The 15797-nt window shown below is 37.2% G+C and overlaps 1 protein-coding gene across 1 annotated transcript in view; it reads left to right on the top strand.

The window, feature by feature from the left end:
- The first annotated feature begins 506 nt into the window (after positions 1-506).
- The window catches only part of LOC129739220 (ATP-binding cassette sub-family G member 5), a 41928-nt gene continuing 26637 nt past the window's right edge, over positions 507-15797 (top strand). Inside the window, exons 1-3 of the mRNA XM_055730644.1 lie at positions 507-926; positions 6644-7242; positions 7311-7454. Of these exons, the coding sequence (XP_055586619.1) occupies positions 873-926; positions 6644-7242; positions 7311-7454 (797 nt within the window). The 5' untranslated portion in view covers positions 507-872. The remainder of the gene's footprint in view (positions 927-6643; positions 7243-7310; positions 7455-15797) is intronic.

Here is a 15797-nt window from a genome sequence, read left to right as displayed (position 1 = left end):
AATCCTCAACATATCACATTCTGACAAACATTTTGCAAGATACTTAATTACTTTTCCAGGAACTTTCCTCGCCCAAAAGCAGTCAACACCCAGTTCCAGGTCTGAGGCTAGGGAACTATTGAGTTCGGGTTCGAAAGTCCTCTTTTTGTTTTTATATTTCAGATGGCGTATTAAAGGCTGAATGGGGGAGATATTGGATCGATGAGTACATTACAATGTATTAAATATTGTTTAACAACCGGTGTATACCATAGGTACTGTTTAAACTTTAAGTTTGCCATCATCGTTAACGACCCCTAGTAACACCCCTGCTGTAGCCCACGGTTGCGCACAGTTCCCCGAACTTAACTGGTATGGGTGTGGTGACTCCGCTCTGCGATCTCACGCCCAACGCCAACTGATCGAGAGCGTGAGGTGGTTTGACCGCAATTTCTTGAGCTGCGCTTCTCGGTCAACAGGTAGCACACGCGAGGAGGCTCCAGCTGAGAAATTAGTCGTGATCGGACCGCGTAAAGAGTCGGATGGATTAGCTGATCGTTGGGCAGGAGGGTGTTTTCGCGTTCCTATCTTCCCGTACAGTTTCGGGAAATTACTCTCAGTAAGAAAGGCACCGCAATATCTTGGCCAGGTCATCGGAAGTCGCTCTCTCGCTCTCGCTTTTACTGCTGCTGGATTGAATAGTTTCTCTTGGAAAATTCTTGCAGTGCCCTCCTTGCGGCAACACAGCGGAAACCTCAATCGGAATAAGTAAAGAGCCTATCTGGGTTTTCAGAAGAAAAGTGATTTAACAGTGAAAATTTTTGTTCGAGCGAGAGATACAGTGAGCAGGAGAGGGTTGTTGAAGTGAGAGCATCCAACGGCTATTGGTCGCGATGATCGGGAGCGATTACGTGCTAGAAGCACACAATATTTACCATACTACCGAGGTTTGTATTTCGGAAATAAGTAACATACCTACATTTGTGGGTTAATTTTGAACTCGTTGGGGGAACTTATGGAGATTGTTATGATGTGTTCAGTTCGATGCAAACGAAATTTGTCATTGTATGACTCGAACGTGACCTTACACTGCTTAAGTTAGCGCAACTTTTCAACATGTTTTCGTTGTGGCTTTCGTAGCAATCGAAATGAGGGGTTCGTTGCTACTTAGAGCATTGAAGTCTTCCAAAGTTGTTTTGGCAAAACATAAGTAAATAAAGCATTACAAATTGTTTATGCAGGCCTGACCGGATCTAAAATTATTTACGAATTTACAATGTTTCCGTACCTATAACGAATACTCTCTACAACAAATGAGCTAGATAATTTTATGTGCAGTAGGGGAGAATGAGTATACATGAACCCTAGGGATTCTTGATTCTTTCGCTATATCTTGAAACTGGAATGTCTTACGAATATCAAATGTTCTATAAAAATTTGCCAAATAAAACAAAACAACAATGCTGATGTCTCAACAAATTTATAATATTTAATTTTGCGAGATTTTGAAGTTGGTTTGAAAAATTTAACAAAATGTGATTTGAAGATATTTTTTTATTACTGTAAAATGTTTCCTTCATGAAAAAATCATAATAAAAATATTTATTCCAATCGTAAGGGAATAATATGAACTTCATATTGCCATATTTTCAAAGCAATAGTAAACTCTCATTTTTGTTTAGTGAAATAGTTTTCCAAAATATATTTCTTATGGGTTTAATTGATCTCTAGAGTCCAAAAAGATATATTTTTCTTCTGAATGGAACTTCTCAACTGATGCTCTGTTGAGACCGTCGCTAGAGGGAATGAACAAAAGAACTCGATCAACTATATTACGTTTACTCTCGTGTTATATTGATTTCATTGATAACTGTGCTAGCTCTGTAATTAATGAAAATGAATTGGAATTTAATTTAAGAAGTGAACTTTGAAATTCTGTACATATTTAAATAAACGCAATTCAATTACTTGACAAAAAAATGGATCGTGAAACACCAACTAATGCGCAAACACAACTGTCATTCCTGCAATGTCACGTGATTCGGTTAGCTTTTTTTTTAAATATACGATTTATACCGACTTTAAGTAACCATTTTTACGATCGTTTTCTTATTTGGTAGGAATTGCGATTCGCATTAACATTGCTAACGATTTGAGCTACCATTTCTAATGCGATTTTATGTTTGCTGGGCAACAAATAGTGGTGCTTACAGTGAAATTTAGGGTCTCACACTGTGCTGCCAATATCGCGCCGAAATTGATGGCACTTTGCCGACGAATCTTTCCACACAACTGTTCTAGCTTCTGCGATTTAAACAGATTATTACAGTGACAATATTTCACCAGTTAAGTATTCTTGGGAATCGCTACCCCAAGCTCCTGAGTATTCGAAAAAGAATTCCTTCGAATTTCAGGAGAAATAGAATGCTACGAGAATCGATTGGCAATTTGCCCGAGGCACAGGGAAACCTCTTTTTTCAAAAATTCAAGTGTCATTTTGAGCTGTTTTCTTGCAGTTCAGACGATTATGGTCCCGAGAGGAATAATTGCAATCTTAATGTGTACGTCAGGTATTACAGTGTTAAAGCTGTTATTCCAAAGGCCAACCGATTTTTTATCGATTTTCAAACTGAGTTGACTTATTTCGGATCCAGGACAAAATCGACGCTACACTCCGACGGCAACAAGCTGGATTCCGATCCGGACGATCATGTGTGGACCACATCACAACGCTACGAATCATATTGGAACAAATCAACGAATTCCAGGACTCTCTTCTGCTGGTGTTCGTTGATTTCGATAAAGCATTTGACCGACTTAACCATGAAAACATCTGGGCGGCTCTAAGGCGCCGAGGGGTCCCAGAGAAACTAGTCCATCTCATCGAAGCACAATACGAGGCATTTTCGTGCAAAGTTTTCGTGCGGTCACGCCAGATCTATCTGGTGCTATCTCCCTATTTTTCCTGGTTGCCTTCACATGTTCTCAACATTACTGTTCCCTCAATTTCAACCGCCTAACATCAACCGCCAATTGATTGTTCGCGTTTACCATAGGCTCTGTCTAGTACCTACTCAAAAAAGCAAATACGAGCCGAAAGTAAATGTTGCTCAGACCTCAAGTTTGTTTTTTTTCGTTCTTCTACTCGGAGAAATCTACATGAGCATTTTACGAGAACAAAAATTTTAACTCAAATACACTCATCGATTGATGCACAATCACAAGATCATCAATATCCCTCCAACCGAACTTAACTTATTTGATTTAAAGTATTAAAATCACGAAAACCGGAAATAGAATTCCTTTTTCTATAACCAACAATCGATTTTCTTCACGCACGATTCGTCAAGCACAACAGAACATCAAATTTAGAAATGAAAAGCATCTTTTTCAATTATTTGGATGCATTCCAATCACTTGTAATATGTATCTTTCTAAACAGAAATCTCCGAAACACCTAAAATTCACCAAAATTGATATTTGCGAAAATACAAACGAGAGAACGCGACGTTGGAAAAAAACACGACCGTTCTCGAGCACGGCTTGCTGCGATCTCCAAAAAATAAACTGGAAACCATCAAGTTACGGACAAAAATAACTGCTAAATATTGTAAGATATCCATTCATTAACTAGTTTCAATGCATTTTGCATTAGTAAATATAATTTTGATTATTTCTTCGGATAAAATTTAATTTTGATACAGACCCCGTTCGTTTTCGGCAACATATCCGAACACTTTTTGTTGCAAAAATTGAATGTTGCCAAAATCAAGCGGTATTTTTTCTTAAAATTTTTTCCCTTTTTCTTAACAAAATACTATTTTTATCACGATAAACATCATTTTAAGTTTTAATTTCCGACCATTTTTTATTACTTTTTATTATTTTTCTCATGTTTTTTATGAATTTTGCACTGTTCTTGTTTTGTTTATAATCTTTTTGTTTTTTGTCTTTTTCGCTGTTTTTGTCATTATTATTTATTTTCTGTTGTTTTTTGTCATTTTTAGCCTTTTATTTGTATTTTTTTTTTCCAATTTTTCATGCTTTTGTCATTCTTGAGTATTTTATATTTAAAAAAAACATTAGTTTTTTGTGTTGTATTTAATCACTTTTTATGAACGTAAAAACGTTTTTTTTTGGTGTTTTTCCAAATTATAATGGTCCTGGTATAGCGAAAACTAAAAGGTGATGTTGTTTATAAAAACCGTTCGATTTTGGCACATGTGTATGTTGCCAAAATCGAATGTTGCCAAAAATGAACGAGGTCTGTATTTTCAATTCAACTAAAGTGAAGGTATTTAGGAAGAGATCGATTTTAGTGGAAACATCCCGAGCTCAAGGGTTTTATGGGACGTTTAATGTCGAGGATGCCTGGACTGTTTAATTACTTACGATCGTTTAAACAACGCAGCAGAAAAATAAATACCGTAAAACGGAGTAGCATTGATCACCGGGGTAGTTTTGATCAACTTAAAATTTTGCCACATAATCATCAATAACTAAGTCTAGAGTTAAAATATCTTAAAACTTTTTTCTACGTAAAAAACCTAAAGGATGAGTTTCAAATGGGATAAAACTTGGTTTGTGTTTGCAAATTTCAAATGTAAGTAAAAATGTAATTCCAAAATTTTTTAATATCTATTTTTTCGAAGGCTCACTCACAAACAATATGATATTTGAAAAATAGGGACGTTTTCCAAGAGTAAGCCAGTCTAGGACAAAAGCCAAGAAACCCTATAAAATGGTAAATTTTGAAGGAAAAAATTGAAGGGGAATAGTGCGAGGGCCTAAAGATTTGAATGAAGGCAAAATTTCATTTGTTTTTTTGTAGTTAAAATTTTATAAGTAATGTTAAAAAATTTAGCCCCTTAATTTATGCAGCAGAATGGTCAATCTCTCGATTTTAATTGTTGTACGGCCTTAACACACGAACTGCCTTAGTTTATCAATTACAAGCATTTGTAAATATTATGAAGCTGTTTTGTATCCTTTATGATCAACAAAACTAGTTAAAACCGTCAAAATAGAGACTGATCAATGTTATTCCAAGCATAAAATTCTTTACAAAGACGAAATCGATTTTAAATCAAATTTAAAGTGGTCTAATAAATTTCTGCAACCATGTTTTATGTTCATAGGAGTCCAGTACTGGTTTTGAAAATATGAAATAAGCCACATTCCCCTTAACTGAATAAAAAAATACTCGAGAAATATTGAAAAAAGTGATCAATCTCACCCCGTTTTATGGTACTGATAATTTCCTTGAAAGTTAAAACAATGATGTAACAAGGAATATATTTGTACAGTTTTCAACTATTTTACCATAATATAAATATTAACTGTTAAACACTGGGTTACTTGCGACTCGTAAAAAACCAGTTCGAAATGCCTGCTTTGGACTGTGTTTCTGATTTTGTCAGGCCGATGCGATTTTTTTTTTCAAATTCCGTAGAAAAATAAAACATCCTTTGCCAACGCAGTTCCTAATCTGTTCCATCCGTTCCATTACATTCTTTGGAAATTGTTATCTAAATGAGGTTTAAGTATCAATTTTTTTTTTAAACTCGAAACGTATCTAAAAGTAATTTTAAGAAATATTTTGAGAAAACGAACTTGCTTACAATGAATAAAAATATTTCGATCTAAGAAATCTCCGTCTCAGAGTTGCTTCAAAAAAAAATCTTTTTTAGTCGATTATTGACGAATCACTCTATCATGTGTTATGAGCTTACTTGGTTGAATTATTCTACTAAATCAAAGCAATCGAAACTATCAAGATAGTAAGTTGCTATCGAAATAACGATATGTGAACTTTTCTTATACTGTGGTTGAATTAAAGGAAACCTTTCGATTGTTTTGATTCAGACAAATCGCTTCTTTTCGAGAACTTTTGCTGATTAATAGCGACACTTTAAACATTCTTTCACCGGCTAGGTCTTCCAAGCTGCTGCAAGTTGACAATTTACAATTACTTTTTCCGGCAAAACTAAAAATTAGGGAAGTTTAAATGATGAACGTGTTTCTAAAAGTATAAGCGATTCAAGAATTCACTTTTTCTTACCGTATCCTCCAATCCCAATTGGCTAAATATTTTATTGAACTGTGAAATTCTCAAAAATTGTGATGTGTTTTGGAAAACTGCTACTTGTTTTGACACTTGAGTCCCTAACATAATCATTTTGATCACAGGGCCTCCTGAGAGCCGTTTTGAACTGCAAACCGCCAATTAATAATTCTTTTGGGGACTTAAATCTCACAGGACTCCCAATTTGCAGTTTGTTTTCATTGCAGTGCTCCCTACTTTAAAGCTATCCTTCCGAGTCACCTTAGAGCAAGTTCACTGGTGTTGGGAAAAAGTGGTAGAAATTTCGACATTCACAGCACATTTTGAAAATTTTGCCATGCAAAAACATTTTCAAGATCTGTGGCCTTCTAGTTTTTTTACAACACGCTTTGTATTTTCGCATGATGTGATGCAAAAATAGCAATATTTCTATCACATACGGATGAAATAGAATCAGTATTGTAAAAAAATACAACGTCCCAAGATCTTAAAAACATTTTTGCATGGTAAAATTTTCAAAATGTCAAAATTTCTACCACTTTTTTCCAAACACCAGTGAACTTGCTCTTATTGATATTTATTTATCTACTCTTTCCCCAGGTCGACACCGGTGGCTGCTTCAATGGGGGCGGTCAGTCGGCTCTCGTGCTCAAGGGAGTCCACCTGACCGTGCACAGTGGCGAGGTGATGGCCATCCTCGGATCCAAGGGTAGCGGCAAACGGGCCCTGCTAGATGTGATCGCCCGCCGATCCGAGGGTTCCTCCCGGGGTCAAGTTCTGCTGAACGGGTCCCCGCTCACGAAATCACTGTTCCAGCAACGCTGTGGCTACGTGACCCATGGCTGCGATTTCATCCCGGGCCTCACGGTTTCGCAAACGCTCAACTACACCCCGACCATTTTGGGCGGCTATCTGAAAAGCTCCAAGGTCCGGCAGGTTCTGGCTGATTTGGCACTTTCGCAGGTTTCCCACAAGAAGGTGGAAAATTTGAACGTGAGCGAAAAACGTCGGCTAGCCATCGGGGTACAGCTGGTGCGAGATCCGGTGATGTTGCTGCTGGACGAGCCAACGCAAGGCTTGGATCCGCTGAGTGCCTACTTGCTGATCAGCATCCTGTCCAACTCGGCCAAGAAAACCGGATGCGGCATTTTGCTTTCGATGGAAAAACCCCGGTCGGATGTGTTCCCATTTTTGGATAGGTATGGGCGTTTTGTTTGAAAAAAAAAACGAGGGAAATCTTATTCTCATGTATAATTTTCGATTTTAGGGCCCTGTTTCTGTGTCTTGGCGGTGCGGTTTATTCCGGTGGTACCAGAGCAATGCTGGAGTACTTCCATGGAATCGGATTTCCTTGCCCACAGCTCGAGAATCCACTGATGTACTATCTCTGCCTGTCAACCGTCGATCGCAGGTAAGTACTTCTACTATTGCTCTGATATTTTGTTTCGAAAAAGCTTTGTTTGCAGTTTTGTTAATAGTGGAAAACTAAACGGTCTCGTTGTAAGTGTCGTTTTATTCATACGGAGGCGTTTAAAATTTAAAATTCTAAACTGCTTACCATGAACGTGGTACTGACATTTTACTTGCATTATTTCTTAGTTTATGGCACGACTTCAATCCACTGTTGGTTAAGATGACAATTTTATTTTTAAGGATGATACATATGCACACCGACAAATCAGACTCAAACCCAATAATAGACTTTCTTTGTATGTGTAATAATTAGTATAAGACTCTATGCCGAATCGGCATTAACAAGCTTCTAATAACATGCATTGTCCTCCCAGCGCACAGTGGTTCAAATCCCAAAGAAGCTAAAAAAAGTCGAATTTTAAAGTCAGTACAAAAAAATTGTCTATTAAGGATACGAATATTCAAGATACGTTTTGATGTAATTAGATATTTTTTACAGATTATTTTACACCTTCTATGAAACTAACTTGAACGTCGAATTAAACAAAAAATAAATAAAAATCTATTTTACAGTTTCACTTAGCTGTTAGCACACAATTTGATAATAAAAAATGTGTAATTACTCTGTTTATTTTTCGGTAGCATAAACAAAGCTTACAATGCTGATCGCGGTGCTAAATTGTATACCGTTGGAAAGGTGAAAGTGAAGGACATATTGCAACTCTTCTGATCTCATTTGAAAGATAATAAGCGATAGCTATTTCGAAGGTATTTTGCCCAGAAATAATGTATTAGTGTTGTACTTAAACTTAACCTACAGTTAGAAAATTTTCAAAAAATCGCACTCAATATTCAAAGCCGATCATCCGGGATAGGGTGAACCAAATTTCAAAAATTGAGTTGCATTAGAATCTTTATTCTTTACTTCTCAAAAAACAATAAAAAAATGAAATTTAAGAATGTACTTTTAATTATTGAAATAGACACTTAAGTTATCGTCCAAAAGTTTGGGATCACCCCTTATTATGGTGTATCGGCCAAAAGATTGGAATAATTCTTTTAAAAATATGCAAATTTATTTCATTCATATCTTTCTCATCTAACATCGTATTGCAGATCTGGAGGGTTCATTTGGAAGCTTAAGAATTGTTGTTTTTTTCATAAATTCATTCAAAAATTGTATTTTTAAGTGATAATCATAAAAAAATTACCTGAAATTAATTGTTTTATGAAAGTTTACACTTATGATTCTGAATTTTTTATAATTATCACTTTAAAATATAATTTTTGAATGAATTTATGAAAAAACAACAATTCCTAAGCTTCCCAGTGAACCCTTCTGATCTGCAATACTATGTTAGATGAGAAAGATATGAATGAGCTAAATTTGCATGTTTTTAAAAGAATGAGAGAGAAGTAAAGAATAAAGATTCTAATGCAACTAAAATTTTGAAATTTGATTCACCCTATCCCGAAATGATCGGCTTTGAATATTGAGTTCGATTTGTTTTTAAATGTTCTAACTTTAGGTTAAGTTTAAGGTACAAAACTAAGACATTATATCTGGGCAAAATACCTCCGAGATAGCTATTGCTTATGATCTTTCAAATGAGATGAGAATATTTGTAATATGTCCCAAGACGGCTGATATATGACCGATAAAAATTTGCATGTTTTTAGTGGGTGATCCCAAACTTTTGGCCGGCAGTGTAAGTAAATTCACCATAAAACATCAGTTTTAGTATTCATACAACTAACCTAAAGGAATTCCGGAGCTTCGTTAGTGCTTCCGAAGAACTATTTCGTAGTTTTTAAAACTACTAATAAATCTTGAAATAATTTAAGATTTGTCAGTATCAGCTGAATCAGTGCAAGAAATGGTGCTTAAAATGTTTTCGAATGTTTCATCTTTGCAAGTAGAAGAAATTCGACAGTCTTCTGCCTTATTACTTGCAATTGATGAGTCCTGCGACATTATTGATACTGCACAACTCGCCCTTTCTGCAAAGTATAATAGTGTTCAAGGAACAGAAGAAGAGCTGCTGGGATAACTACTACTCACGGGACAAACTCGAGGAGAAGACATTGCTATTTCTAATCTTAAATGCCTTGAAAATTACATTATTGATTTGAAAAACAATCGTAGCAATAGATTGAGCAAGAAGCATGACTGGCAGAAATATTGGAGACACAACGATACTTCAAAGCAAAATGGGCGATATAGTTGAAAAGTTATTCTTTCTCTCTTTAAGAAAAACCCATAAGGGAGCATCCATAAATTACGTAACCCTCCTGGGGGGGGGGGGAATGGAGTAAGCTCGAGCGTTACGAATTGTGACATAGGGGAGGGGGGAAGGTATTCTTGTCGTTGCGTAACGATCTTAAAAATTTAAGTTTATTCGCAGCTATTTTGATGTCATGTAATTTTTGCAGAATGATGAGCAAACCAAATTAGCATAAAATGTGTAAGCTTCAACATGGTTGAAACTGATTTGTAAACTTTCCTCTTTAAAGGTTCTGAGATTCCTTAAAATGTGTATTGGATATCCGTGAAATAACATTTGGAAACTGATTTTACCCCCAAGAACTCAATTCAATCGTAAGACGGAAATTTTATTATTTTTTTCAATTGATTTAAAAAATGCACTTTTGATTATCCCAACGAATATAACTAATAGTGTTTTCGTTTATTGGCAGTGGCAACCTAGTTACCCACGAGTTTTGCCCTAGCTGCTGTTATTGTTTTCGTTTATTGATTCAGAAGTCCGGTATAGTTTTGCCCGAGATTTGAAGCTCAAGCAGGCGGTTGCATCCCGTAAAAGTTGTCAGTGTTGGGGGTAAACATAAGGGTGAGTATAGCAACTATATATTTGCATCGTCCCAGGTAACGATTCTGTTTGTTTATTCAGAAAAAGTTTTGCCCCGCACTAGTGGAGAAAAACGAAAACGGCATAAGTGAAGTATATTTTGCATAACAAATTATGCTCCTTGAACAAAATAAAGTAAACAATATAGATCATCAGCTCGTAATGAGATAATTAATTTATTATATCAGAGAGTTATCATAGATAAGTACTAAGAAGCGATTTGAATAGATATTAATTCCGTTTTGAAGAACGTTTACAATCGAAAATCAGTATTTAAAAACATGAAAAAATGGGGGAGGGGGCAATTATCAGCGTTACGTATTTTTCATCGGGGGGTACGTTGAAGCGTTAAGATTTGTGACACACGTGGGAGAGGGGGTTAAAGAAGTGCATTTTTGCGTCACTTAATTTTTGGATGCCGCCTAAGATCTGTTTAACGTTGTGTGAAATTTAGCTACATCCCACTTGCACTAGAGGAAAATCATCACCCAAATTCGGCACCGCTTCCATTGCCTATTGATCGCGACAGTTTGACATTTTACTGTATCATTCATCGGGAAGCATTTTGTGCTCAGGCGTTTCCCAATTGAATAGTTGAAGTTATGAATTTAGTGATCAAGATTGTTAACAGCATCTTAACAAATCCACTTTATCATCGTCTGTTCAAGAAGGTCTTGTCCGAAATATATAATCAGTATTTCGACCATCTCCTGCACAAAAAAGTTCGACAGCTTTCCATAGGCAAAGTGTTGAAAGAATTTGCTAAAAGCCCTTAAGAAATTCAAATATTCCTCAAGAGCAATTCTTCGTCCTTTGGCAGAGGATGATTAATGGTCTTGCTCTTGAGGATTTGATTTGAAATTCGTTTATTTGGAAGGGCACGGCACCCTTCCAAATAAACGAATTTCAAATCAAATCCTCAAGAGCAAGACCATTAATCATCCTCTGCCAAAGGACGAAGAATTCACTCTTCACCAAAAGGATTAAATTTTGTTTTTGTCAAGCTTATCAAAATCTAGCCAAACTAGCCACGAATTCTTCTAATCGTATGATGTAAACGCAACTGAGAACAATAAAATGAAAGTATAGGGGAACTAGTTACAAAATGCGCAGAGCGGGGTATTTCACTAATCAAACATTTTTCAAAATTTCTGAAAATTTCAGTTAGTTCCATATACACTATAATGCGCTCATAAACATTTGTGGGCCTTTAAAGTTTTGTATATCACGTAAATTTGACGAAAAACAAAAACAAAATTATTTAGGAGTTTTCTTGCAATTTTTCAACTTATCTCGTAAGGAATTACGGCATCTTTTTTTTAAATTCATGTACAATTTTCATCACAATACTTTAAAAGAAAAGTCAATGTTAAATAGGATAGCATAACTTTAATATAAACGGAAATATTGGAAATTCCTGAATTTCCTAAAGATTTAAATGACTTTTCACAAGAATGTCAGTATATCTGGCAACACTGCGCGTAGCAATACAATCTGTGAAGTAAAATACAAGTGTTTTTAACTTTCAAACACTTTTGGGGGCACTTAAATCAATATACACATAATAAACGTTTAACGGCGCGTTTGGGTACACGCATATGCGCACTTTGCCCCTAACGAAATGAAAATCATACTTTAGAAAGCCTTTCATAATTCAACTATTAAGACTTATGTTATTGGTTTAAGTGTTCCAGTTTATATATTTATGGTGAAGAACAGTCCCCTTTTCAAAACTTTTATCGAATTTACTGGATTGCATTCTGCATTTACGAGTTACAAGTAATTCTTCTTAACGTGGGCGTTTTACCCCCTAGTTCCCCTAACGGATTTCGTTACTTTTCTTTTTAAATTCCGAATGTGAGTAAATGTTGATTCCATCGCCAAATTTCGATCCCGGTATTGATGTAATTTCTTAGTTCCCATCCCTCATCGGAAGCTGTTGTACCACCATCGTTTTTCGCACCAGAACCGGGCAGAGGTTTTAATCTTGTCTTTTGTGGTCCTCTTCATATCCTCCGGCAAAATTTAGCCCTAACCCAATCTTTTTAAACTTTATTGAGGACAATGTTAAAATTTTCGGAAAATTACTATCACCTTGTAAAAAAAGGTCATTTCACTACGGTAGGTTGTTATGATACCCAAATACAAAAATTGCGATACCCATTTCAAGAATAATTGTAAACTGAAATGAAAGCATTTCTATTCCAAAAATTTCAAAAGGAAATTTGGAAACTGAATTTTTGATCTGTATCCTGAATACTGGTTGAAGATTATCATTTTTATTTTGTTATCAAGAAACAATGTTTATTATTGAACGTATTTCGCCGCTAATGATGACCGATTTTGTTGATAGGTTATTGATTCTATTTTCTCAATATTTTTAAAAAAAGTTGATATGTTTTACCAGGTTACCTCAAATTGGTTTCCAATAAAAAAGTAAAAAACAAACAATTTTTAAATGAATAACTTCTAGCAGTTTTGTTATATTGAGGTGTTTTATTGATTTTTAGAATCGTCAAGAATACAGCGATGTATAAATATGTTGGAGTTCAATGAATGTTTTGACCGCTCTCTTAGATCTTCCGATAAAAAGTCTAACTTATTAAAAGGACTTTAAGCTTTAAGTTTGCTTCGCTTTATTTGATTTCAATGAACGGAATTTGAAAACACAAATTTTAGTTTTTTCTCGTTGATTTGATTATTATTTCCATAGAACATATTAAGTCTCTCAAAAATCGCTGTTCTTCAGTATATTTGTTTTTCTTGTATTTGAAATGTGCGTTTCGGGTCATATTGATCCGAACAGCATTGGAAGGTGTAACAATAATTGCTGTATTTTTTTCTTTCATTCTTAATCAAATGTGACTTGTAGAATGAAGGTTAGAATTTGGTTGAATTTCCTTATGATTTATTCCAAGTTTTGGTTTGAAATTTTGTGCCATTAAACATGCATTAGAATATACATTTTTCCTTTAAAATATCAAAACTCGACACAACGTTAACACTCACTCTCCGAAAAGCGTGGGTGGCTCTCATCACTCCTTGACTCTCAGCTAGCAGTTACTCACTCTCAATTTTTGTCTTTGCCTTTTCACTGATTTTCACTGGTCTCGTTTCGGTTCTTTAGTCACCGAGCTGAATAAAACAGCCAAGAAGCAAACCTAATGTTTAAATGTGCTCCTCCACAAGCACCGGAATGATTCCCTTCCTTCCAGCAACGCCCCGCAGAGTCCGATTCTTTGGAAACATGTTGTTGTTGTTGATAGCCGGTTGCTTTGGAGATGTCCATTTCATGAGGTAGTTATGTGAGGAGCTGGCACGATCACCTTCGGGTCACGAAAACGTAAAAACGCTCTCGCAAACGCAACGAAAAGCGCACCCAAAAGAGAACACGCCAAAGATGAATGATCTCGTTGTTCCCGGTTCGCTTCGTTCAAGGACAACCATCCGATCAGCAGCGAGCGCCCGACAATTTGCCGGTCGGTCGGTGGAAAAGAACAACGGCGCGAGCTTTCGTGATCGTGCTGGAATGGGATCGGGCTCGAATTTGACGTCGCTTTTGCGGGAAAGATGGCGGAGTCGAGTTTGAATGCGCTAATCGGAACATCACGATTATGCCGCGTTTTTATCAGTCTCGGTTGGCGGAGGTTTTGTTGTTCGTGAATGGTTCGCATATCGATTGCACGCTCACGATATCGTGAAGCACGATTGATAACAAATTCCAAGACTGGAAACGAAAACCGTTAGCCTGCTTTGTTCTATCCAACTTTTAAGAATTATGCATGACTTCTTTGAGTCAGCGTAAAGATTCATTGGACGAAAAAACAACATTTCTGAAAGTGTTTAGTTAAATAATAAATTGAGCCGAAAGAACTAGCAGCTGAACTTTCATAAAAACGAAAAGTTTTATCAATATCGTTCTTTTAATTCCCCTAATTTTCAAAATTAAAATTTCAAACAGGTTACCTGTTTTACGACCTTAACGTTTAGGCGATCATTCTGGCAAAAAAAAACGTTCTCAGCAATAGTGAAGCGTGACAATTACGATTCGTTTCTTTGCTGCGCCGGTAGTTTCGTGTACGAGATGCCACAAGAGTAGGTAGAACGCGAAACATCTATAGCAAGGTACCAGTTGGATTGGAAACACATCAACCAAACAGCCCCCGATTCGAAAACGTGCACCGTAGATTAGAGATTTACTACACAGAAGGCACGATTGGTTTGTGTTGTTTCATTGGCTGCCATTCACGGTATTCCGAGATTGGCTATGTGGATGGTGAATCCAGACTCTGCTGAACACCCGGACACGAAACGGCGTCAGAAGCAGAACGAATTAATAATTGAATTTGGACAGACCGATGTTTGACGTAGAAAATTTTAAATTGGACAAAGGACAGAACCCATTGGAAATAAAATTTGTTTCTTTAGAATTTTATTTAACATGCATATTTTCAACGGAATAAAATATTGGAAAAAAATGGATTGAGAACGAAAAACATGATGAATAACTGAAAATGAGCGCTAAAATTGGGAACTCGTTGATCAAATTCAAAACAAAATTATATCAATAGTAAGAAACTCGGATTTACATTTCAGATTTATAATAGCCATTGAGTCGTCAGGCCCTTAGGAGGTCGTCAGGCCCTTAGAAGGTCGTCAGGCCCTTAAGAGGTCGTAGGGCCCTTAGGAGGTCGTCAGGCCCTTAGGAGGTCGTCAGGACCTTAGGAGGTCGTCAGGCCCTTAAGAGGTCGTCAGGCCCTTAGAAGGTCGTCAGGCCCTTAGGAGGTCCTCAGGCCTTTAGGAGGTAGTGGGACCCTTAGGAGGTCGTCAGGCAATTAACATGTCGTCAGGCCCTTAGGAAGTCGTAAGGCCTTTAGTAGATCGTCAGGTCCTTAGGAGATTGTTAGGCTCGTAGGAGGTCATCAGGCCCTTTTTTTTTAGTTGGTAACCACAGGTGGTAAATCCCGGTTTACGGATTGTATTCCAAGGCACAGCGAGCCACCGCGTCCCCCCAGTCATCAGGCCCTTAGGAGATCGTGAGGCCCTTAGGAGGTCGTCAGGCCCTTAGGAGGTCGTGAGGCCCTTAGGAGGTCGTGAGGCCCTTAGGAGGTCGTCAGTCCCTTAGGATGTCGTCAGGCCCTTATGAGGTCGTCAGGCCCTTATGAGGTCGTCAGGCCTTCAGGAGGTCGTTAGGCCTTTAAGAGGTCGTCAGGCCCTTAGGAGGTCGTAAGGCCCTTAGGAGGTCGTCAGGCCCTTAGGAGGTCGTCAGGCCCTTAGGAGGTCGTCAGGCCCTCAGGAGGTCGTTATGCCCTCAGGAGGTCGTTAGGCTCTTAGGATGTCGTCAGGCCCTTGGGAGGTCGTCAGGTCTTTGGGAGGTCGTCAGGCCCTTAGGAGGTCGTCAGGCTCTTAAAAGTTCGTCAAGCCTTAAGGAAGTCGTCAGGTCCTTAGGAGGTCGTCAAACCCTTAGGAGGTCG

This window comes from Uranotaenia lowii, chromosome 1 (genome assembly GCF_029784155.1).
Source record: "Uranotaenia lowii strain MFRU-FL chromosome 1, ASM2978415v1, whole genome shotgun sequence".
In the NCBI taxonomy this organism is placed as follows: domain Eukaryota; kingdom Metazoa; phylum Arthropoda; class Insecta; order Diptera; family Culicidae; genus Uranotaenia; species Uranotaenia lowii.
This window is presented reverse-complemented; position numbering and strand designations above follow the sequence as displayed.